The following is a 26,419-nucleotide window of genomic DNA, read 5'->3' as shown; positions in this document are numbered from 1 at the left end:
TTCCTTCCTTCCTTCCTTCCTTCCTTCCTTCCTTCCTTCCTTCCTTCTTCCTTCCTTCCTTCTCCCCTGAGTCTTCTCTTATGCAGACTAAAAATTGGTCAGTTCCTTCAGCAATTATGACATGGACTCAAGGTCCTTCACCAATGAATGCCCAGGATTGAACACAATTCTCTAGATCAGCAGTTCTCAAAATGGAATCTGGGGATCCTCGGGGGACCTTCCAAGATCTTTTCAGAGGGTCCAAGAGGTGAAAACTATTTTCATAATAAGACTAATATGTTTTAATTCCTTAGGTGCTAAGTATCAATACTTTTGATCACCCTCTTCTCCTTGATACAGGCTTCCTGGCTGTTCTATGAACAAGATACTCCATCTCTTTGCTCTGGGCATTTTCTTTTTCTTTTCTTTTCTTTTTTTTTTGTGAGGAAATTGGGATTAAGTGACTTGCCTAGAGTCACATAGCTAGTGAGTATTATGTGTCTGAGGTCGCATTTGAACTCAGGTCCTCCTGAGTCCAGGGCCAGTGCTCTATCCACTGTGCCACCTATCTGTCCCTGGGCATTTTTTCTGGTTGTACCCTATACCTGGAATGTTGTCCCTCCTTATCTCAGCCTCCTAGCTTCCTTTGAGTGCCCATTAAAACCAATGAAAATCATCCTTTACAGGAAGCTTTTCCAAACCCTTCTCAATTCTAGTGCCTTCCCCTACGTTAAACAATTTACCCTGTATGTAGCTTGTTGGTACAAATGTATTTGCTTATTGTCTCCCCAATTAGACTGTGAGGTCCTTGAGGATAAAGACTGTTATTTGCCTCTTTCTGTATCCCCAGCACTTAGTACATTGCCTAGCTGAATAAATATCTACTGACTGACTGAGATATAACCTACAAAAACAAAGGCTCCTGAGGGTCCTCAATAATTTTTAAGAGTATAAAGATATCCTGAAACCAAAAAGTTTGAGAACCGATGGACTTAGATGATGTCTAGTGAGGGCAGAGTACAATGGGAAGATCACCTCCCCATTCTTGGAAGCTTTGTGCCTCACGGGAATATCCTTTACAATAACCACATCTAACTATGTGCACAAAATGCGGTCTTATTAGCCTCTACCTGTCTGTTGTGAAACTAAGGGACCTTTCATTATCTGTTCCCTAGGACCTTTTCAACTACTTTTAAGTGAATTTTCAACTCGATTTTTTTCTCAATTTGATAAATAATTATTAAGTGCCTATTCTATGCAAGATTCTGGACTGGATTGTAAAACTGAATTTTGGAAAAAGCCCAAAGTCATTTGAAGCTAAGCTCGGTGAAGTGGTGAGGACCAGAGAGTGTAACCCCATTTTGATAAGGTTTAGGCCCAAACTTTACACAACATACCAATATTTTAACCCCATAATACCAGCATCTTATGCCACACTGCCACATAAACTCTATATGCCATATATAACCATTTACCAGGACAAACTCCAAATGGATACATGACTTAGTTATAAAAAAATTCCACTATAAACAAATTAGAGGCACAAGAAAGGAAACACTTGTTATAATTGTGGATAGAGGAAAAGTTCATAACTAAACAAGGGAGAGGATACAAAAGATAAAATAGGCAATTTTATTACATTAAATTTTTAAAGGTTTTGCCCAAATAAAACAAATGTAGCTCAAATTAGAAGGGAAACAAGTCTTTGAGGAAAAAATCTTTGCAGCAAGTTTCTTGATATAGGTCTGATATCCAAGATAAATAAGGAACTGATTCAAATATGTAAGAACAAGAGACATTCTCCAATAAACAAATGGTCACAGGCCATAAGCAAGCAGTGTTAAGTATGAAGCCCAAGCTGTCAACAAAGATATAAAAATACTCCAAGTTACTAAAAAGTAAGAGAAAAGCAAATGAAAATAACTCTGAGGTTTCATCTTACCCTCAGATTAGCAAAGATGACTAAAAAAGAAAGGACAATTACTGGTGGATCTTTGGGAAGATAAGCACTCTTGATAGAACTGTGAATTGGTCTAGCCATTTTGCAAAACAATTTGTATCTATGCTCCAAAAGTCACTAAATTGTGCATTGCCTCTGATCCCATGAAACTACTATTAGGCCTATACCCCCCAAAAAGTATATAGGGAATGGTATAGGAAAAGTCTCAAATGAGCAAAAATATGCAGAGCAGCTATATTTGTTTAAGTAAAAAATTGGAAATTACAGGGTTCCCCATTAATTAAGGAATGACTGAACAAATTGTGGTATATGAATGTAACGGAATATTATTGCTCAGTAAAACATTACAAAAGAGAAACCTTGGAAGACTTGTATGAACTGATGCAGAGTGAAGCTAGCAGACCAGGAGAAGTTACAATGTTACACCACATGACTATATGTTATAGAGAAAAACACCTTTGAAAAACTTCAGAACTCTGATCATTGAAATGACCAACCATGATTCCAGAGGGCCAACGATGAAGCATGCTATTGACCTCCTGACAGAGGGGCAGAATGAGACATACATTTTTGGGCATTACCAATGTAGGAATTTGTTTTCCTTGACTTCACATATTTGTTAAAAGGGTTTTACTTTTTTTGTTTTACTTTTTTTTTTTTCTCAATAGGGACAGAGGGTGAGGGTGGTGGGGGTGGGGAGAATAGTGATAAGATTGCCAAAGAAGAAAAAAAGAAAAGCGGGTCATGAAGCATTTTTTTTAATGCACAGACAAGAACAGAAAGGTCAAAAGGAAAGTTAAACAGGACAGCTTTGAAAGTTACATGTTGAATTTATTATATACCTAAAAGGAAAAGCAAGCTGAATGTAACAGAGATTTGTGGTTTAATGTACAATTCTTTTTTTTTCTACTTTGCATATAGAAATTCTCATTTTGTGTTCATTAAATTTAGAATTTTTTGTCTAAAAAAGGAAACAGCCCAAAGTTACTCTGAAATAAGCCTGGCACAGTAAGGATTATGAGTGTCACCCCTTTTAAATAAGATGTGAATAAACTGCTGGTACACATAGGTAGCATAGTGGATAGAGTGTAGGGCCTGGAGTCAGGAAGACCCAAGTTCAAATCCAGCCTCAGACCCTTATTAGCCGTGTGACACTGGGCAAATCACTTAGCCCTGTTTGCCTCAGTTTCCTCATCTGTAAAATGAGCTGGAGAAGGAAATGGCAAACCACTCCAGTATCTTTGACAGGAAAACCCCAAATGGAGTCACAAAGAGTCAGACATGACTGAAATGGCGAAACAAAAAGTGCTGGAGCCTACTCTGTGGCTTCTACACTCTGAGACCATCCCCAAAGAATAATTCTAGAAATGCTCTGAGCAATGGGGACTCCACTGAAATCAGTGCAGAACCTTCTAAAAGGAACAAACAGCCCTCCCTTGCACAAGTAAGTTTGGGGATCATCCAGTTTCATTACTCTACGGTCACTCCCTTCTCCTCTGTCCTGCCCTTCCTTTCTTATTCCCGCCTTCCACCCCGCCCCAGATGCAGTCCCTGGCTCTCCACTGAACCAAGCAAGCCTGTACCTATTTCTCTCCAACCTACCCAGGACCCTCCTACCTCCTCTGCATCAATCCAGCATGCCACAGGTAACACAAAATGGTGTAGTGGAAAGAACTCTCTGCCACTTACTTCCTATGTGACCCTTGGTAAATCATTTCTCTAACCTCTCCAAGCATCAGTTCCTTCATGTGTAAAATGAGGGGCTTGGTCTCGATCATAAAGTCGTAGATCCAGAGCTAGGAGGGACCTTAAAAGTCATCTGAGTCCAGACCCCTCATTTTACAGACTAAGAAATTGGTGACCAGAGAGGTTGAGGTGCTCAAGGTCATACAGGGTGTAAGTCATAGGCTAGAAGTCAAGGTTAGGTCCCATGACAACAAGTTCAGTGCTCTTTCCACTATACCCCATTTCTTCTCAGGTTCCTTCCAGACTTAACACTTTGTAATTTGAGGCAGAGAGAAAGGGGAAGGGACTCATTGGTCTGGAGGAACAGTGACCAGAAGACTAATCTTTCTGTTTCCCTTCTCTAAATGACCAACTAGGGCAAGTCCCTTAGTGGTGAGCTGGAAAATCATGGTCAAACAATCCCAGCGACCAGAGCTCTTCTTCTAACTTCTCTGGGCACATTTCCTCCTCTGTAAAATAACACTTTGTGTGCCTAAAATAATATTGCACGTGCTTGCCCTGTCCAGACAGCACTGCTGTTTGGGAAGATCAAATGAGATGAGGATGATGTGAAAGGGCTTTGAAACAGTATAAAGAGCAGTTCAAATGTGAGAGATTATTACTAATCTTTGTCTCATCCTGTTAACACCCCACTTAAAACTACCTCCTGCAGGAAGCCTTCCCTGATTACTCTTACTGCTGCTAGCCTTGATGTTTACACGTTTAGTTGTTCTTGTATGAAGCTCTACTTATTGATATCTCCCTTTAAACTGCTGAAACCTAAGAAATCACTCAAAGCTTTCCCCATCCTCACCCTCCTTCTCCTCTTCCCTGCCTTTCTCCTGTGAGGCCCAGCAATTTCTGCTGGGTTTGTGTCAGTGTTTGAGATCCCTGCCAGAAGGCTAACTCACCTTTACCCAGAGCTCATTGGCTCTGGAGTGACTGAGGGCAAAGTTCATACCTCTAGGCTCCCATGTGAGGGAGCTAGCCTTGGGCTGGCAGCCACCACCCAACCACCAAGGCCAGAAGAAACATGCAGTGCTCAGGTTGCCCACTGAGAGATGGGTGATTCTTAGGAAGACTCTATCCTCCATATTCTCTGCCCCTTCTCTCATCCCAGGGCAATGCTCACTAACCACATAAATCAATTGTAAAAGGACACACTGTCCTGACCACCCAGAAACACTATCTTTTCAGACTGTGAGTTGCCATCCTAGCAGCTATCACTGAAGGGAGGGCAGCAGATATAATGAGCTCATCTTGTCCATTCCCCTGCTCTGGGGCAGGACGGTACCTAATCATCCTAGATCAATGAGTCTCTGTTCAGTCTATTTTTAGACCTCAGTAGGGAGGAGGGTGTTGGGCACATCTCCAGCCACGCCTTGCATGTCTCCCTGGTCATTTCTTGGCACCCAGCATTACCTCATTCCTCACCTGGTTCTGCAGTTCATGGGGCAGCCTCATGTGGCAGAGGTGAATAGGAGGACAGCTACATTTACAAGCCTTGACAAGGTTCCAGGTTCGAAAGCCTCATAGGGTAGGGCTCCTGGCTCAACCAGGCTTCTTGAGTTAGTACATAAGAACTTCCTGCCTCAGACCCCAATGGGGAATTAAGAGGATATAAAGACCAGGGCTCAGCCTGAACAACCTCCACTAAAGGAAATGTCCCCTTCTTATTCCGAGGGGTTTTTCCTTTAATAGTAACCATTCACATAGGACAAGAGAAAAGGAAATCTTCACTGGCCAAAATGGTGGGAAAAGACTTGGACTGAGGTTCAGGAGACCTGGTTTCTTGACTGGGCCAGACACTTATTCTCTGTTTGATTGAGCAAGTCACTCCCTATTTTAGAGCCTTAATTTCCCCATCTGTAAAACAAGGAGATTGCACTAGATTATCCCTGTGAACAGCTAGGTGGAGCAATGGAGAGAGTGCAGGGCCTGGAGTCGGGGAAGACTCATCTTCGGGAGTTCAAATCTGTCCTTGGACATTTACTAGCTGTGTGACCCTGGACAAGTCATTTAACCCTGTTTGCCTCAGTTTCCTCATCTGTAACATAAGTTGGTGAAGGAAATGGCAAACTATTCCAGTATGTTTGCCAAGAAAACCCCAAATGGGATCACAAGGAATCAGACACGAATGAAAAAGGACCCAACAACAATCCCTTCCAGCTCTGACGTCGTAATGTTCTAAGATCCCTTCTATTTCTCATATTTTATGTTCTATTGTACCCTCCAGCTGTTCCTATTCTATATGCCCATATTATGTTCCCCTGAAATAACCAGAACAAATTCACACATGGGCAAGCAGGATGGGACAGCTTCCACCAGAGTCATCAGTTGGCAGAAAGGCATATGGCTAAGTAGAGCGTTCAGAGGCTCAGGTCATTGGTGTCCTCTCCCCTACACAAAAATCAATCCCTTACACTGTATTACATAATTTTCAAATTTATGTTGCCCCCAGCCTAACCTTCTCTCCTCACAGCAACCCTGTAAGGTAGATGGGGACAAGTAGTTTGATTTCCATTTTGCAGATGGAAAAACTAAAGATCCAGAGTCAAGTAGTTAGTGACAAAGCCAGAGCTAGACCCCAAATCATAAGACTGTAGATTTAACCAATTCAACAAACTTGTTTTAAGACCCTGCTGTGTACAGGGAACACTATGCTAGGCCCGAGGGGAGGTACGAGCCTTAGATAAGAAACTAGTCTCCCTCCAAATATTAATTTCATTATACCACACTTTCACCCAACAAGTCACTCCCCTGGGAGAGCCCTACATCAAGGAAAGACCTGACGTTTTGATTTAGAATGCTAGATTCTCATAGCTTACTGTGACCGCTAACCCCAATCCCTGAGGTGCTCGGTCTCTCCCTGTGGAATGCTAGCTTGGGGGACTTATTATTCTACCCCGTCAATCTGAACACAGGAGCCAGGAAATAGATGCTGCTAACCATCTCTGGATGTGTCTCGCAAGTCCTGACTCAGGAAGAATACTTGTTCCTGAAAGGCTCCAGAGACCCACACACATCCTGCTGTTTGCTTACTTAAGCTATGGAATCTCCCCTGCTCCTGCCATACTACTCACTACCCTCCATGCTTACCCAAGAGAGAATGGGCCTGGATCTTTTATCTACATAGATATAAAATAAAACAGGACAAGACAAGACAAGACATAACAAACCCCAGGTCTCCATCATGATCATCTTTCTAGAACTGGAAGGGATCTTATAAGCTACCTAGTCCAACTCCATTTTACAGGTGAGGAAACTGAGGCACGGAAAGACTTGCTTGCCCACTGTCATATAGGTAGCAAATAAAAGGCAGGATTTGAACCATGTTGCTCTAAATTCACTTTCAGTGCTATTTCTACCATACTACCACATAAAGAAGATCTTTGATAGCTTTTCTTAAGATGGAGAAATGGGAGCTCAAAACATCCCAAACACCCAACTTTGGGTGGTCCCCTCAAAACCACGTTATTCCCATGAGAAGCCAAACTCATTCAACCAGTTGTAATGGAGCAGGAGATTGAGAATGGGTGAAGAAGCCTAAAGGAAACCAACTCCCCAGCCTGGGGCTTTGGATAGGGCCCAACCCAGTCACTTCCAAAGAGAAGGCTGATAGCTCCCTCTGAAACTCACCTCTGCCAACTGTGGGCTTCTCAGGGAGGTACGGTGGGAAACCGCCCGGCCTCTTGAGGTTACCAGGGAAATGCAGGCATAGAAAACCCAACCTTTCTTCTGCTTGACTAGCCGGGGTGCAGCAAGGGTTGGGCTTGCTTTTCGGGCCATGGGGAGGGAGCAGGGGCCCCAGGAAGTCTGGGTTCCAGCTGTCGCTCTGTCTGTCTGCCCATGTAAGTGAGGCTTCCCCAAATGCCTATGCTGGGGTGTCACTATGTCCCAGTGGCCAAGCCCGCCCCAAAAGGGGCTGGGCAAGGTATACCAGTAAGTTCCCAAGCCTCAGCTTTCCAGTATCCTCAGCGGGGTTGTGTTTGAAGTTTGGCAAGCGTCCCTTGCTTAGAATCTCCCAGTGCCCCGGGTGGGGCCTCAAGCTTTGAGCCTAGATCTAGAATCCTGGAAGTCATCTAACGTAACCCTTTCATTTTACAGACAAGGAAATCAAAGCAAGTTTGGGGACAGAAGATACCCTCACGGAGGTAAATAATAAGATTCTGCAATATATAGTACAATAGGAAGAAGCAACAAGTATTTATTAAGCACCTACTATGTGCCAGGCACACTATGCTAAGTACTTTACTGGTATTATCTCCTTTGATTCTCAGCATAACCCTATGAAATAGGTGCTATTATGAGATCCATTTTACAGCTGAGGAGACTAAGGTAGAGATTAAATGGCTTGCCCAGAGTCACACAGCTAGAACCTATCCAAGGCCAGATTCTAGTCTTCCTGACTCTGGGTCTAGAGCTCTATGCAATATGCCACCTCGCTGCTCATGGCTCATGATCTGTGCTGCACAGACCCCTGGGAGGCCAGAGAGTTCTTCTAGGAGGGTTCATGAATTAAGAGAATCCATGAATAAACACTCATACCTTCTATAGACCGAATAAGTAATGTCTTCACATACATGACTATTTTCCCATTTCCAAATGTATGTAGATGCATGGACATGTATGTAGGTATGTATGCTTGCAGCTGTGAGTAATAAAATATCCATAAGTTCACAGACCAAAAGCTAGAAGGGGTCTCAGAGGTTTTCTAGTCTGAACGCTTCACCTCACAAATGAGGCAATGGAAGTCAAGAGATTAAATGACTTATCCAAGGTCAAACTCAGACCCTCTGATTCCAAATTCACCTATCATCATTCCACTGTCTTTTCTGATCGCCCAACTGCCAGAATCCTTCCTCCCTAACTCCCTTGTATTTATTTTTTATTTATTCTGTACATGTATGTGTGTGTTGTCTCCTTCAATAGAATGTGAGCTTCTTAAGAGACTGTTTTATTTGTTGTTTTTCGTCTTCAGCTCATAGTACACAGTAGGTACTTAATAAACACTTAAGTGACTGCACCAAGATGCACTGAATTGACTGATTTTTTTGTCATATACTTTCTCAGTCCATAGATACTCATAGTACAGTGACTAGCATGTGTGGGAGGTTAGGGCATGGGGGAGATCATGAAGTTTTTCAGATTAAAATGAGTTAGTGGGCAGCTAGGTGGCACAGTGGATAGAGTACCAGCCCTGAGGCAGGAGACCTGAGTTCAAATCCGGTCTCAGATACTAGTTGTGTGACCCTGGGCAAGTCACTTAATCCCAACTTCCTCGAAAGAAAGGAAGGAAGGAAGATTTAAATGTGTTAGAAACCACCCATCTGTATCTTAGAACACTGATCGCTGCTCCTATATTTCATACAATCATAAAGATGGAAATAACCGTTGAGATCATTTAACCTAACCTCATTTTATAGGCCAGGAAACTGAGGCTCAGATGAGAAGTGACTTGCCAAGGTAAACCATTGGAGGAGGGGGGACCAGAACCCAAGTCTCCTGAATTGTAGTATAATACTTCCACTAAGCTCTCAGAGGCAGGCTAATTGAGCAGCAGATGGGGTTGGTGACATAGAAAGGTCAGCTACATCCTGAGTAGAGGGTGATTTGCTGGTAGCTGCCAAGGGGATTAGAAGGCAAGCAGAGAAGAGGGGTACCTTCATTAACAGTGATGAACAGTGCCCAGAGCAGGTAGGAAGTTGATGTCAGAGCTAAGTAATCTTCAAGGGCAGCTAAATGATGAAATGGATAAAGCACTGGACCTGGAATCAGGAAGACCTGAATTCAAATCTGACCACAGACACTTACTAGCTGTGTGACCCTGGGCAAGTTACTTAATCTTGCTTGCCTCAGTTTCCTCATCTGTAAAATAAACTCAGACACAATTGAAACGACTGAATGACAGCAGCTTCCCGACTCCAGGTCTAACGCTCTACCGATAGGATTATAGATTATGAACTGGAAGAGACCGTCTAATCCAATAGCTTCATTTTACAGATGAGGAGTTGAGGTCCCAAGAAGACACAAAGCCACAGGGTTAGGATAAGAACCCAGGAACTTCGATTCCAAATTGAAAACTTTTCTGTCCATACCCCATTGCTTCTTTTGTGTGCACCTCAAGGCCCCTGTACAATCCTACCCTCCTCCAGGAAGTCTTCCCTGACTATCCTAGCTCAAAGAATCTTAGGGATATTGTCAATAAAACTGAGGCTCCAAAGAATGAGATAGAAATGACTCGCTCCAAGGCCAGTGAGTTAATGGTCAAGTTGGGATTATAACTCAGCTCTCCTGACTCCAAAGGTCCAACACTCTTCTGACCATCCACAACACACTCCCTCTCTAAGAAGACTACTTTCTCTGAAGATCCCTAGCTACAAACTTGTAGGAGAATGGCTCCATCTCCTCACCTTTCTTTGCCTTTGGATGGACAGGCACCATGACAGAGGCTTCAGGCCAGAACTAAGAAAGCAGCAATGGCCTCAGAGAGTTGGGAACATGTGTTAGTGTTTTCGAGTGAGGGGTATTCTGGATGTGTCATAAATGCCCAACCTGCCCTCTGCCCTTCTGGGGGCCCCAGCATTTTCCCCAGTTGCTAAGGAACCCACCAGCTGCTTCTCTGCCTGTCAGATGGTTTCACATCCTCTTTGGGTAGCTTTGTGGAGGTGTGGGGCTGACATCGGATGTGCAGACTCTGGGTAGGAGGGGGTTAATACTCGGTGGAACTGAGGGTGAGCAGAATCTAATCTCCTCCTTCATCCAACACCCCAATAATATCCTGACCAGGCTAATGGGAACAATGTCGGAGAAGAGCTTGGTCCACGCTCTTTTTGTCATGAGAAGCCGGGGTAAGACTAGCTGCACCTAGGATCATGGGGCTCCAGAAGGGAGACATGAGGCTGCTTGTGGGAGCCAATGAGGCCAGCAGTTAGCAACCATCATAGGGTATAATCTGGAGCAGGAGTTCCCACTGTCCTCTTTCCTGGTCAAACCCCATCTGAAATATTATATCTTAATAACTCTTGGCTTAGAACCAGAGCTCTGGGTTTACATAGATCTGATTCAAACTTAGGATGACAAGATGGGATTGTGGATCCAACATGGAAAGGACTTGAGAGGCCTTTTAGACCAACCCTTTCATTTTATTGATGAGTAAACTGAGGGAGATGAAGTGACTTGCCTAGCATCACACTAAAGAAGCAAGCAACAGAGGCAGGATCTTAACCCAGGTCCTCCGAGACTAGTCTGTGCTGTTTCTACAGGACTGGGCAGTCTCTCTCTTTCTGGTACATGCCTCCACCCAAGGTAACATCAGGAGTTGGCTAAATTGGCCCTCCTCACCGCTCTGCTACTGCCATTCTTTGCCATCTGGGGGGCCATGTGGTTTCCTGTAGGGACTTCATGGATGTATGGACCAGCTAAATCAATCAACTATCCTCAATGCAGCGTCAAAGGAGCAATGATAGCACCCAGGATCCAGGGCAGCTATCCAGTTCAGTGGATAGAGCACCAAACCAGGACTCAGGAAGATCTGAGTTCAAATTTGGCCTCAAACACTTACGAGCTTACTATGTATGTGACCGTGGGCAAGCCACTTGGCTCCTATTTGCCGCAGTTCCCCATCTGCCAAATGGGGACACAGTGGAGAAGGAAATGGCAAATCACTCCAGTATCTCTGCCATCATGGGACATGACTGAACGACAGAAACACCCAGGGCAGATGAGTTCACATCTTACCAAAGAGCTAACCTAATCAAGGGATTAACTTCTTATAAAGAAGACACAAGGAAAATTCAGGATCCTCCTGGCCATATCTTCTCAAGTCAGTTCTGGATACCACATTTTAGTAAGGATGCTCATAATCTAGGGCATCCAGAAGAGGGGAACCAAGATGGTGGTAAAGGGACAGGGGACTATGCCATCGTCGGGTTAGTAGCCAAGACATGAGAAGACTTAGGGAAGGGGTGCATCACTATCTCCAACTATGTGGAGGAGAAGATGAGCTGGACTCATTCTGTTTGGCCCCAAAGAGCAGAATCCAGGTAAAAGTAGCAGAGATTTTAGCTTACGGCAAGAAAAACTCTCTAACAGTTAAGAGTCCTCTAAAAGGTGAATGGATTAGCTCATGAGGAAGTGCGTTCTCTCTGTCACAAAAGATCCTTAAAACAAGGGCTGCACAATAACTTCACAGGAATGGGGCAGAGGGGGGTTCCTATTTAGACATAGGTCAGATTAGATAAGAGGGAAGGGAATAAGCATTTATATGATACCTACTATGTGCCAGGCACTGAGTTAAGAGTATTTTTACAAATATCCCATTTGAGCTTCACAACAGCCCTGGGAGGTAGGTGCTATTATTATTCCCATTTTAAAGTTAAAGAAACTGAGGCAAACACAGGTTAAGTGACTTGCCCATTAAGTGTCTGAGGCCAGATCTGAACTCAGGTCTTCCTGATTTCAGGACCATCGCTTAGTCCAGCTGCCTCTGATGATCTCTTAAGTCTCTCCTAAAGCTGAAATTCTAAGACGTGATATTTTCTAGATGATAGGCGGTCACAGGGAAGAAGACAATGAATTCTAATGGAAAAATGACCAAACCAATTTGTTTTCCTGCCTCTAGTCTCTCCCTTCTCCAATCCATTCTCTTCACTTTCTCTCGTCATACTCCTAATGAATCACAGAATTTGAGAACTAGAAGGCCAGCTGGTACAGCCCACACCCAGAAGGAATCCCTACTATCACACAAACGGCCCTCCAGCCTCTGCTTGAAAACACCACGTAAGTCATGATGACAATTTAGCAGGAGACGACTACTACTACTACTCTACTACTACTACTACTACTACTACTACTACTATCACCACCATCACCACTACCACCACCACCACTACTACTACCACCACCACCACCATTGCTACTGCTGCTACTACAACTGTTACTGTTACTACTCTTGCTACTACTACTGCTTCCTCACTGCCTACAGAAATAAGCATCAATGGCTGATCTTGACATAGAAGGCCTTCCACCAATTTATCTCCAACCTATACTTTCAGCCTTCTCTCATGCTTCTCTCTTTTTCTTCCTTCTCCAATCTCATCCTATCTGTTCCTATGCTGGGGAGAGATTGCACCCCCACTGTTCCATCTCTGTCTACTGAGTCCTTCCCTTTCTTCAAGGCCCAGCTCAGATCACACCACCTCCATCAAACCTTCCTTGATATCCATCCACCCTCACCCCTTCCAGCTAAAAGTGATCTCTCCCCTCTTGAATTTCTACCAACCTTTTGCCTAGATCTTTCCTTTATAAATGGTAAAGTCCAGCCACATGAGGGATTATTATAATTTATGGAGGAGTTGGAACTGAGCACCGTTCCTCCTTTCTCATACACAGCAGGCTCCACATAAATGCTTATTCCCTCCTTCCCTCCTTCCTTCCATAGAGGTGTTTATTCCTATTTTGCAGGTAAGGGAACAGTACAGCAAATTAAGCTGATTTGCCTAAGGTTAGAGTAGAGACTCAAACTCAGGTCCTTAGATAGTAAGACCAATACTCTTTTCATTAACATCTCTCAAACTAGAGGTCTGCTCTTGCTCTGGCCCCACCCCCCACCTCCACAGTCATAGCTTGCAGAGGGAAGGTCAGAGCTCCTAATTAATATTGAGTACCCCAGGAGCTCGAATGACCCTGGGCGGCAACCAAAGCCAGGACATCTCACTGCTCAAATTCCTGGGTTTTAACCAATGGTCCATACCTTGGATTGCTATCCCAACAATGCTTGAGGCTCCCATGGCCTCTGACAGAACTGGATGACCTCACCTGAAAAGCAGGGAGGAGGTGGAGTCACAAGGGGGAAGGCAGGGGGGCAGGGGTTCGGGGCAGGAGGGAGGAGGGCTAACCCAAGAGGGGGACATTTTTCTGGGTTGGTTAAAGGGGCTGCCTGCCCTGTGCCAAGCCCAGCTGGAGTCCAGAAGGCAATGAGCTGCTCTCCCCCTCCCCAGGGGCCCAAGGAGTAGCATGAGCAGGAGGGAAAGGGGGTGGGGAAGGAAAGAGGCCTGGTTTCTCCTCCTCCTCCCTGCACAGACGGGGTCCCTGCTGCTGCTGCTGCTGCCTGCCTGCCTGCTTGCCTGCCAGCCACAGGGGGCCCAAGAAGAAACCTCTTTGTTTGGGAGTCCGGATGGCTGCCACATGACACCCTAGATCACTGTCACCAACTGGAACGAAAACAGATGACAAAGAGAGCCTGGGACATTAGGACACGGGGGGCGGGGGGTGGGGGGGTGTTGTCAGAGCAAAGGAGAGAAACTATAGCCTTTCCTTCCATAGGATAGTCATGACCCTGGGCAGTCCTGTCTGGAGGCAAAGGGATGGACAAGATGACCTGGGGGAGGAGGTCTGGGAGGAGATGACCAGTGACAGGATGCTTTGTTATGCTGAGTATGGTTGGACTGCACACTCACACATGCAAACATAACTTAAACAGAGGTAAATACAACACACGCTTTTCACACACATCGATGTACACTGTGACACACATTTGTGGACACCCACACAGATTACATGCTACACCCTGGTGGGCCCAGGCTCCTCTAGTTCAGTGGGAGGGAACCCTCCCTCCCCAGCCATGCCTCTGAGGCGGATCCTGTGGGCTGAGCTGGACCTATTGTTTATAAACAGAGCAGGGCTGTCGCTAGGAGCTGTGATTCAGAGTAAGAGCATCAGGCTCACTGGGGGGTTGGTTCTGGAAGCTGTTTACTCAGAATGACATCCTGTATGGGGAAAAGAATAGAAGAGCCCAGCCTCAACGGTTTCAATTCTCCTTCCTGGCCTGGCCCGGCCCAGGGAACCCACCTCCTTGTCCCCTCATCCTTACCGGCCACAGAGACGACTCAGGGCTCCCACCATATGGTGGGCGTATGTTAGGGCATGTATGTGTGCGTGTCTAGAGTTGTAGGGGTATTTTAGGCATGGAGAGAGGGAGGGAGGCAGAGCACAGTCTGGTGGGTGTCTGGTGTTGGTGGGGATGAGAGGAAGGGCTCTATTTGTCCTCGATCCCTAACTCCTGAACCTTGGTTCTTGGGGCTGATCAGTGACTGGGGGCGTTTAAAACAGCTTACAACCTGAATGTTGTGAAAACAAACCACTGCTTTTTCTTTCTAAGACTCTAACCTTGGTACTATTTTACCTCTTCCAGTCAGACCCACTCAGATTGGGAGGCTTTTCCCTTTGTTAGCCAATGATAGACATTAGTGAAAATAATGCTTCATATTTCAGAGAGTTCAGAACTGGAAAGGGCCTTAAAGGTTATTGAGTCCCCTCATTTCACAGACACAGAAGCTAAACTCTACACAGTACAGCATTATATTTAGCCAAGGCTTTCATATCCATAAGGCCAGAAGGGAAGACAGGGCAAGGATTATTCTGCCCACTTTACAGAGGACTAAACTGAGGCCCAGAGAGGTTGGTAGCTGAGGTGATACTCCTGATTCCTGGTCCAGCACTCTCTTGGCTATACTATGTGAGGAATATACCTGGAGATGCCCCAGAAAAAATTTTTGAGCCAAAAGAAACAATAGTAGATGTTGGGAGAAAGGTGGGGGTAGGGTTGAGAGAGTACAGAGCTTGGAGCTATGTGGAAAGATCAAAGAAGTGCTTTATTTCCCCAAACCCAAACTTTTGTTTAATCAGGGGTTTAGTCCGGCTCTTCCTTAAAGCTGAGAATAACAGTAACTCTGTGGTTACCGGGGTGCCAACCTGCTGATTCACAGTTGTGCCTCCAGAGTCACTGAGTCATGTTCCTGGGAACCCCAGGCTGGCTCAACCCCTAATGTTCTCCATGCTGCCCTGGCATGTTGAGTCAAGCCCATCAACTTACACCCCACGAGCAAACCACATGGGCTTTCTGCCCAGGAAGAACTGCTGAGAGCAATTTACCCAATGACTATGTCATCACCTCACTCAGTTCAGAATATACTAGCGAACAGGCGGACACAGTAGAAGGTTCCGATTTTTTTCCCCTCTACCATCCTGATCCAGAGGCAGGGCAGTAACCAGCATGGGGCTAAAGGGACTCCGTCCATGGGCAGGGACATGGGGGAAGGCAGTTTAGCTTCTTCCACAGGAAGATCTCTGTCTGCTCCTCACCTTGAAGTTATCTGCTGGCATAGCACAACGTCCCCTTTGTCAGACCTACTCAGTGCCCTAATTATGGGCACAAGGTGGAGGATCATACTTCCTTGTCTCCTGGTTACACCAATGATCAGACTGTCCCTTACACCTATGTCTGTGACCACCTACTACAATGGTTTTTGCTCCAGGTAAAAACGTTGACAGATATAGTTCTAGGATTCAGTTATCTTTGCATCCATAGTTTCTATTGTCTTATATATACAACATGCACACATATATATGCCATATAGGCTCTATGTGTGCTTCCATATATGTGTATGTATACGTGTGTGAGACATTATGAAGAGGCAGCCTGGTACAGTGAGAAAAAGTCTCGGATTTGCAGCCTAAGGTTTTGGCTTCCAATCCTGACACTTACTACCTGTGTGATGTTGGGCAGCTGAGTTACCACGCTAAGCCTTCACTTCATAACTAAAATGAGCAAGTTGGACTGAATCAGCTTCCCTCTGGATCTAAATTTATGGCCTTATGATTCTATTTCTACAACACTTTAAATCTGCACAGTTCTTCATTTTCATTATATCATCTGACCCTCACAACAACCCTATGAAGTAGTCAGTATTTTTTATCCCTATGTCTCAAATAAGGAAACTTCACCTCAGGGAAGTCAATTGATATTGGTTACTTAGCGAGGCAGGATTAGAACCCAGGTTCCTTTCACATACGTATACATAAACACAAACTCACAGTACTCCCATAGATGTACATTCTTATACACAGTGAACTAGAAAGAGCAGGGAATTTGGAATCAGAAGACGAGGGACTGAATCATGGTTCTGCCAACATAAGCTTTTTGTGATCTTGGACAAGTACCTTCATCTTTCTACTCTCTCAGTTTCCTCATCTGGAAAATGGGACACTATTTACCCTATCTACCTAACAGGATTGTTGTGGAGAAAGTGCTTATTGTAAACCTTAAAGATAAATATGTGATTATTTGTGTCTGTTATAATATGTTATTATAATAAATACAGGTAACACACCCTCCACTCAAGTCCTCTTCCTAATACCTCATCATGGCCTAGGGGTGATTCTCAGCGCTGGAAAGTTGTTCGAGCTGGGGAACACAAGCTCTGGCAAGTCCTACCAAGCTGGAAAAGCTTCAGGTACGGGCTCAGCAACGGCACACCACCCAAGCCAGGAAGCTCAGAGAGGGTTATCACCAGTGTAAGTGATGCACTATTTGGCCTTGGCAGTTCTCAAAGCCCATCTACCAAATCACAGAGGTATCACCAATGTTCTGGAGTCATGGCCACACTGATGAAATCACTGAGCTTTAAAAGTCACACAGTAGCAAACATATGTAGGCTTGCACACAGATATCTGTGTGACTATGCACATGTGTACATATACTCTCCCTCTTTCCTCCAGTCAATCAATCAATAAGCTTTTATTAACTTGCTACGATATGCCAGGCACTGTGGTAGGCCATGCATATGTAAATACAAAAATGGCCCCTGCCCTCAAGGAACTTACTTTCTTTACCTCTTTTATGTCCTAGGCCCCTTTGTTGGGCTGGTGAAGTCCAGGGGCCCCTTCTCAGAAAAATATTTTTAAATGCACGAAATAAAATAAATAAGATTACAAAGAAAACCAATTATAGGGGCAGCTAGGTGGTGCAGTGGATGGAGCACTGGCCTTGAAGTCAGGAGGACCTGAGTTCAAATCCAGCCTCAGACACATAACACTTACTACCTGTGTGACCCTGGGCAAGTCACTTAACCCCATTGCCTAACAAAACAAACCAACAAACAAAAACCAATTATACTGAAGTCCAGTTATCAAAATGTTTAAAGAAACAAGTTCATGGACCCTAGGTTACTTATCCCTATTCTATTGGGATGATACAAGAGGTTACAGGTAAGTAAATAGAGGAGAAGAATAGGGAGTGTACACTGTGATTATTTAATATAGGGAACTCCAGGATGAGGAAAGGAGGCAGCTAGGTGGTTCATTGGATAGAACGATGGGCCTGGAGTCAGAAAGACCTGAGTTCAAATGTGACCTCAGACACATTAGTTGTGGGACCCTGGGCAAGTCACTTAACCACTGTTTGCCTTACTCCACTGGAGAAGGAAATGGCAAACAACTCCAGGATTTTTGCTAAGAAAACCCCACGGACAGTATCATCCATGGGGTCACAAAGAGTCAGACACAACTAAATGACTGAACAGGATGAGGAAACTCCTTCCACCAATGAAAGGCAGCACCTGGTCTGCAAAGCTGACAAAGTGATTTACTAAGGTAGTCCGAGCACAGACAGGCTATTTGAGTTTCCCAATATCATATAGCCTGTAGGTATCAGAGGCAGATCTTGAACCCAGGTTTTCCTGGCTCAAGGTCTAGGTCTTTATTCATATTATGCCACAAATACAGGAGATCCACAAAATAAATGGAAAATGATTGGGTAGAAGGGCCACTAATAACAGGTGGAGGGGGGAAATCCATCTTTTGAAAGAGGTGGTACTTCAGCTAAGTTTTGAAGGGAATTAGGAATTCAGAGAGTTGGGGGTGAAGAAAGAAGGAATTCCAGGCCCAGGGGACAGACATCTTGTCCAAAGACAGGTTTAATGGAACATCGTGTTTGGGGAATGGCAAACAGGACAGTTCAGCTACAATGGTGTAGATAGAGTATGTGAGGGGGAGTAAGATGTGATTATACATTTCTGAAAATATAGCTGTGGAAAGGACCCTGGAAAGGAGCCAGGTTGTGCAGGGCTTTAAATAACAGAGGAGGCTTGGATTTGATCCTAAAGAAAATGGGGAGCTCCTGAGGCTTCTTGGGCAGAGGAATGCTATGACCAGACCTTTGCTTTAGGAATATTAATTTGGCACTTGTGTGTGGGGTGGCCTGGAGATTCAGAGGGAGAGTGAAGGCAGGGAGACCGAACTAGAGGCTATTGTCATGGCCCAGGCAAGAGGTTATGAGGTCCTGGACTAGGGTGAGTATGGTATGAGTAGAAAGAAGAGAGATGAGGGAAATTTGCCAGCTAAAGGCTACATAGACTTCAATTTGGAAAGAATTTGCTATTGGATTCAGTTCAACAAACATTATTAAACATCTGCTATGTGTCAGGCACTATGCAGATACAAAGGGGAGGGACAGGAGGAAGGGGAAGGAATAAGTATTTATAGTATGCCAGGAATTGTACAAATATTATCTCATTTGATCTTCACAATAACCCTTCGAGGTAGGTGCTGCTAGGATCTCCACTTTACTGTTGAGGAAAGTGAGGCAAATTGTAGGTTAAGGGACTTGCTCAGGGTCACATAGGTTAAAAGTGCCTGAGGCTGGATTCCAACTCAGGTCTTCCCTGACTCCAGGCCTATCTACTAACCCAACAGCCTCCTGGAGCTGTCTGGAGGGAACAAAGAAACTCCTAGAAAAGAAAGAAGACATTCCCTGCCATCAATGACCTTACATTCTACCGAAAGGTGGGTGGGGAACTGTAAATCAAAAAATAGACTTTCTGCCTATATCAATTTACACGACTTAGGGTGGGGAGAGGGGAGAGATCCGGAGAAAATTTGGAACTCAAAATCTTATGGAACTGAATGTTGAAAACTACAAATAAATAAATAGGAGCAGCTAGGTGGCGCAGTGGATAGAGCACTGGCCCTGAAGTCAGGAGGACCTGAGTTCAAATCTGCCTTCAGACCAAACACTTGACACTTACTAGCTGTGTGACTCTGGGCAAGTCACTTAACCCCAACTGCCTTTAAAAAAAATTATTTTAAAAAATTGATTTTCTGATGCCCTAAAGGACTGTAACAGCAGTGGAGTGGATGGCTGAGTGGCCCAAAGAGACTGGCATAAGAGGGAGGGCAGAGTGGGATGTCAGGCACTCTTCTCCCCAGAATCAGATAAACACACTCCCAGAAAGCAACAGAACAGTGTTTGGTGGGAACAGGCTGCAGATAAGGTCTTCTTTGTCTCAGAGTGGTTAGTATTAATTAAAAGTTAAAGATGGCATCAGTTTCTAAGAAGGAATACTTTAGAGATTCAAACCAAGGTCCGAGGTGTTTAGAATGACAGAGGAGGAAAGAGGGGAAAAAAATAATACCACCCACAAAAACCAAGTATACAAAGGAATGCTCCTCGTCCTTCTCTCTTACCTTCAAGTCCTCTGGCCTTGGTGGCCCCAGCCAGAGAGTTCTCCTCCCATCCCCTCCAACACAATCCCTGACCTCCTGGCTTCTGTCCACCCTGACTGACTATAAACATTCCTTGTCGACCCAGACTCTAGTTATTCTTGTGCCTGCAGTAAGAACTCTATGTACCTTAGACTCCTGTAGGAACCTCCAGTGAACCCAGCTCCGGGTAAAGCCACAATTTCTGTTTTTTGCTGTACCATCTGCCTCCCACCACCTGATGGGGGTATAGTGTCTGAACATTTCACATCTCTTTCTTATCTGTTGTCACATAGTAGCTTCACAATAGCCATTGACAATGGGTCCTGTAGAAATGAGATTTACTGGACTTCAGAGCTGTTCCTTCTTTCTTTGCTGAGGTGGGGAACAACAGGTGTGGAACACTGCATATATTTTCTGAATGGAGGAGAGACTGATATATTGAGAGAAATGAAGATGATGTCAAAGCAAAAAGTATAATAAAAAAAAGAGTCTAAGTGCTGGAAGGAACCTAAGTATCTATTTAGTCCAACTCATTCATTTTATAAATGAGAAAACTGAGACTGTTCACCTCAGGATTCTAAAGCCCCTATCTGCTGAACAGTGCCTGGCATATTGTAAGTGCCTGATAAATGTTTGCTGCTTTTCTCTTCCCCCATCTCCAGCCTCAGGGAGAGCCCTCAACCAGAGTTCTAAAACTGTCCTGTCAAGGGAGGAACCCTCTTTCCTCTTGGACACTCCCCCGGGGTCCCAGCAATACTGTTGGGTGACTGTGGCTCTAATTCTGTGGATTCTAATTTACACCTCCTCTTCCCACAAGGTGCTAATAATCCTGCCCCAACTCTGAGAACTGGCTTAACTATACAAGTGAGGGAAAGAGCATTAAAGAACTTCCCCAACTTCTGCCCTTGGGCCTGAAGTCTTCCCTTTAGGCCTGAAAGGTTAAGGAAGCAATCTGGTTATCACTTTCTGGAAGGAGAGGCCCTAAGGCGCCACTGAAGAGAGCCTTTGGACATCTTCAGCATACCCCAGTGTGGGTGGAATCAGAGGAACCAGGGTTGGGGAAAGGAAGCCACATTCAGGAGGAGGCTCTTGTTACTGGAAACAGGGATGAGGGCCATTCCAAAAAATGAAGCCACCTAAGGACTAGGGCTGGTTTGTGTCTGCCAAATTTGCAGCTGGCTTCTCAGCATGTGGAATCTAAAGCCAAAGGGCCTCTGGGCACAGGTGCCAATCCTTGTTGGGGAAGGAAGTATGGTGATTTGGGAAGGGGAGGGATGATAAACTCAAAGGAGGTAAGGATGAGTCACTGGCCAATGAGTTGATTTGTTTTGCTTGATGGATTTATTTGTCACAGAGGAGGCCTCTATGGGGATAGGGTGGTGGAAGTGGGAAGTGGCAGTGATGATCAACAAAATATTTTTTAAAGCATTTTTAAAAGATCAATAAAAAAGCAACTTGGAATTATTAACAGAGAATAACTAAAATGTCCATACCCATTGACCCAGAGATTCTAGTGCTAGGCTTATTCCCCTAAGGAGGTCACTGACAAAAAGAAAGCCCCCATATACACCAAATATTTATAACAGCATTTTTGTATTAGTAAAGAACTGGAAACAAAGTAGATGTCCATTGATTCAGGAATGCCTAGCCAAACTGTGATACGTGAATGTAATGGAATGGTATGTGGTATGAGAAATGACAAATATCATAATGAATACAGAGAAGCATGGAAAGACTTATATGAACTGATGCAGAATGCAAAGAGCAGAACCAGCTAATCAACATACAAAATGATTTCAACAACGTAAACAAAGGACAATAGCCTTCAGAAAACAGCCTGCTCTTTTGTTGGACCATTCTAATTGCTACATTGTTTCTTCTGGAATAAAGTAGGACAAGCCTGTTATGGTTTCCATTCTGGTTCAAACTGTTTTATATTTCCCTCCCCTCCCTGAAAACAAAGCAAAACAAAACAACCTCTAGCTCTTTGCTTAAAATTCACTATGACAAAATGAATACATGGCTTTGGTCACAGCTTAGCCATTAAGAATGGTTCAGTAGGGGCAGCTAGGTGGCAAAGTGGATAGAGCACTGGCCTTGGATACAGGAGGACCTGAGTTCAAATACGGCCTCAGACACATAACACTTACTAGCTTGTGTGACCCTGGGCAAGTCACTTAACCCCACTGCCTATCCTTTTTAAAAAAAAAAAAAAAAAGAATGGTTCATTATAAGTCAGTATGGGTTGAAGTTTTTGTTTTAAAGGTTACTTTCCATCTGTTCTGTATATACCCTGTATATATATCTATTTACATTCATGTCATCTCCTACATTTGAATGTGATTTCCTTTAGGGTAGAGTCTTTTTTTTTTTTGTCCCTTTTTATTTGTATAACCAGAGCAGTCCAGTAAGAGGCTCATAATAGGGCCTGATGAATGCTTGTTGATTGATTTAAAGAGCTCAGTGGATAGAATGCTGGGCCTGGAGTCAGGAAGACTCATCTTCCTGAGTTCAAATCTGGACTCAGATACTTATTAGCTGAGTGACCCTGGGCAACTCACTTAACTTTGTTTGCCTCAGTTCCTCATCTGTAAAGTGAGCTGGAGAAGGAAATGGTGAACCACTCCAGTATCTTTGACAAGAAACCCCAAATGGAGTCATGAAGAGTTGGTCACAGCTGAAAACGACTGAACAACAGCCTTTGCATAAAGGCTAAGTGCTAGGCACAGAAGCTAAGAATTAAGAATGGGGATTAAATGCTGGGATAGAGTCTAACAGCTTACATTTATCTAGAACCTTAAGGTTTGCAAAGCTCTTTAAATAAGTGTGTGTGTGTGTGTGTGTGTGTGTGTGTGTAAAATCTCATTTGATCCTTCTCATAATAACCCCAGTGAAGTATTATTAGATCTATTTTACAAATGAGGAAAAAGAAACTAGAAGAAGTTAGGTCACTTAGCTAGCAAACATCAGATACAGGATTCAAACTCGGGTCTTATCAACTTTAAATCTATTGCTCTAGTCATTAAACCAGGCATGGCAGGATCAGAGTTAAATTCCCGGGAGGCTGGGAAATATAGGTCTAGGGACAAGATCCTGTGGCTAGAGACCACACAGAGGGTTGAAGTCCCTAGCAATAAATAACAGTCATCTGCTCCTTGCTCTAGTCTCTGCACTGGCACTGAACCCCACCCCCAACACTCCCTCTCTGCTCTGTGGGGTCTCTGTGGCCAGCCGGGCAGTGGGCACTGTTACTCTGAAGCCAAAGGAGAGTGGACAAACATCCCGTTGTGGTGAGGATATTGTTGAGAGGTCCTGGGAACACACTGTGCCTGGTGTTGGGGGTGGGGATGCTGGACTCTAAAGAGATGCTATGTTCAGGGCCTGGGAAGTACAAACCTCCCTTCTCCCTTCTCCCCTTCATGGGCTCACTCCCAGCAGGACAGCAGACAGTTCCCTTCTGGGAGCAAGGCCCTGAAAGTTTTCTCAGTCCTCCCCCATCAGCTCCATAGGGCTTGACTCAGCCCACTTAGGAGAAAGGCTGAAGTTTGGCTGCTTGAAGGTGACAGGAGCCCAAGAAGACACCATTACTCCTTGGTGCTGACCTGAAGTTTTGAGAGTATCTCCCACCTCTCAAAGCTACCCCTGCCTGTCATCATCTGAAGCCAGAAGGAAGGCTATTCCTTCAGAGTTCAGCACCTAGAATTTTACTGGCTGCAGGAATTAGGGAGAGGGGATGGGCTGTTGTAGAGACCATAACCAATCAATCAGCAAGCATTTATTGAGTGTATACCACATGCCAGACACTGTGCTAAATGCTGGAGGTACAAATGCAAAGATGAAAACAGTCCTTACCCTCAAGGAGCTTATATTCTATCACTTATTTAACTAGGTACATAAAGACTATAGGCTAGGAATGGACTGATTTTTTCAATGATATAGGATCTTTCCATATGAGGAAAACTCCTTCTATCAAGGCATGCTGTCACTCTCTCTGCAACTCATAGTTTTACAGTTATTCAGGGTACTAAGAGATGAGCTGACTCTCCCATAGTTACACTGCCAGAATGCACCAAAGCGGACCCACTTACTGTAAATACAGAGCCTCTGACTGCCAGATACTATGGCCCGCCTCTCATCTTTGTTCTTTCTTGGACTCACCTCTCTCGAAGACACCAAAAACCATCCTTGGTTGGAGGTGGGGTAGGGGTAGGGGGTAGGGGGTAGAGGTGTATATATTCTGGGCTTGGCCTTGTGCCAGGGCTCACTCAGACTTCTGAGCAGCAGGGGTGTGGGGGGGTGGGGAGCAGGAAGATGGCACGTATCCCCAGGAAGGAAGTCACGGCCCTGGGAGTCAGCAGGCACCAGCTGCCTCTTGCAGCCCAGAGGCCCTGTTTCAGGGCTGAGGCTGTAAACTCTGAGTCTAGTCTATGACCTATCAGAATCTACCAAGACCTCAGACAACTTATACATCATTCTTTCAACGTAGGCACTGTTGGACCAAAAGTTTGGTACTTTGCTCAAAGTCTATCACCTTCACCCAGTGTATACAAATGTATACTACACAATTATATGTGTACACGTGCTTACATATACACACATCTATATATTTGTTGTTGGTCAGTTGTTTCAGGCTCTTTGTGACCCCATTTGGGATTTCCTTGGCAAAGACACTGAAGAAGTTTGCCATTTCCTTCTCCAAGTCATTTTACAGATGAGGAAACTCAGGCAAACAGGGTTAAGTGACTTGCCCAGGGTCACACAGCTGGATTTGAATTCAGGTCTTTCTGACTCTAGGCCTGGCATTCTATCCACTGTGCCACCTTCCTGCCCTTTATAGTTATGTATAGACATATACACATGAATGTACTTGCAGACCTACAGGCATACACAGGCACATACTATCATGTTAATGTGGGCACAAACATCTCTTGTACACATACACATTTTTCATCCATCACCACCCCACAGCTGAAGCATTGTGTTCCAAGCATCACATTTTAGGAAAGACATTGACAAGTTGGATCAGCCCAGGGGAGGGTGATCAGAATGAGGGAGAGGCCTGAAGACTCAGCCAAAGAGCCAGGGACTTTGGTCTGGAGAATTCTTGGGGGGAATCTGATTACTGTCTTTGAATATTTAAAAAACTGCTATTTGAAATAAGGATGAGATTATTTCAGCTTGGCCTCAGAGACCAGAATTAGGAGGAATGAGGAGGAAATAGCAGAAAAGGGGATTTCACTTTGATATTAAGGAAAAAAAAGCCCAACAGAGCTATCCAGAAATGGAATGACATGTTAAAAAATGCCGTGAGTAGATTTCCACTGGAAAATTATAAAAGGTGCTCCTGTTCAGGTACGGGCTGGATTAGATCCACATGACCACACATTATCCTTTGGACAGTGTATACATATCCCTTGATCAACATCAGACTGGAAGAAAGACGTTGGGGCCTGACGTGGACTATGGAGAAATATCTGCAGTGAAGGGTTTCCCTAGACCCATGTGGCTGGGAAGGGAAATTCCCTTTGCAATTCCAAAGAATCATTGTGCTTGAACTGAAGGTGAGGGCCTGTTCAAACTGAACAGAACCTGTATTCCCAGCTTGCAACATCAAAGATACTACCTTAACATTGGTGCAATCCCCTTTTTGACTCCTCCCTCCCTCACCACCCCAGATTAAAGAATCCTGCCTGAGATACTTAACCTCTCAGAGGCTCAGTTTCCTAATGTTTAAAATGGGGATAATAATACTTGTATTAACTATCTCACACGGTTGTTGTGAGCAAAGTGCTTATCTAAACAGAAAGCTCCATATAAATGTGAATTATAAATAGTTATTAAAAAAAACTCCTATATCCTCCTGGATATCAGGAATTTTTCTCTCTTGAAACTCAGGGCAGGTTCCTAATTTGATCATCAATGAGGAATGGTAGTAGGGATCTCCTCCTCCTCTGTGGACTGAGGAGGTGGTTAGGAGGGTTCCTGGTAGATCTGTGGGCAGCAGAGGATAAGGAGGTCTGGTTTGTAACCTGTGTCTGTCACTTGTATTGTGTGACCCCGAGTAAGTAATTTTCTTTCTGTGTACCTCAGACATGTATACACGTCTAGAAATCACTAATTCTCTCATGACCTTACTTCCCCAGCCAGGAGAATATAAACACTTTGTGAGGAAAAATACGTGTGTGTGTGTGTGTGTGTGTGTGTGTGTGTGTATTTTTTGTCTTTGTATCTGCAGAGTTGAGTAGTGTCTGACAGGCAGTTGGTTATAAGAATAATAGCTAGCATTTATATGGTGCTTTAAGGTTTGTAAAACTCTGTATATATCTGTACATATATTGGGCGGCTGGGTGATGCAGTGGATAGAGTACTGGGCCTGGGGTCAAGAAGATTCCTCTTCCTGAGTTCAAATCCAGCCTCAGACACTTACTAGCT

General features: G+C 44.4%; 1 protein-coding gene across 3 annotated transcripts in view; it reads right to left on the bottom strand.

Moving 5' to 3' along the window:
• RALGDS (ral guanine nucleotide dissociation stimulator) overlaps positions 1-26,419 on the bottom strand; it is a 75,177-nt gene that overhangs the window by 33,959 nt on the left and 14,799 nt on the right. The window contains exon 1 of one of the 3 annotated variants that reach the window (XM_027869425.1): positions 7,304-7,526. The exons of the other annotated variants lie outside the window; for them this stretch is intronic. Within the exon in view, the coding sequence (XP_027725226.1) occupies positions 7,304-7,453 (150 nt within the window). The 5' untranslated portion in view covers positions 7,454-7,526. Of the gene's footprint in view, positions 1-7,303; positions 7,527-26,419 lie in introns of those variants that run through there. 3 annotated transcript variants of the gene reach the window in all.

This window comes from Vombatus ursinus, unplaced genomic scaffold (genome assembly GCF_900497805.2).
Source record: "Vombatus ursinus unplaced genomic scaffold, bare-nosed wombat genome assembly UNPS02014793.1, whole genome shotgun sequence".
Classification (NCBI taxonomy): domain Eukaryota; kingdom Metazoa; phylum Chordata; class Mammalia; order Diprotodontia; family Vombatidae; genus Vombatus; species Vombatus ursinus.
Note: the sequence above shows the minus strand (reverse complement) of the source record. Positions and strands in the feature narration are given on the sequence as shown.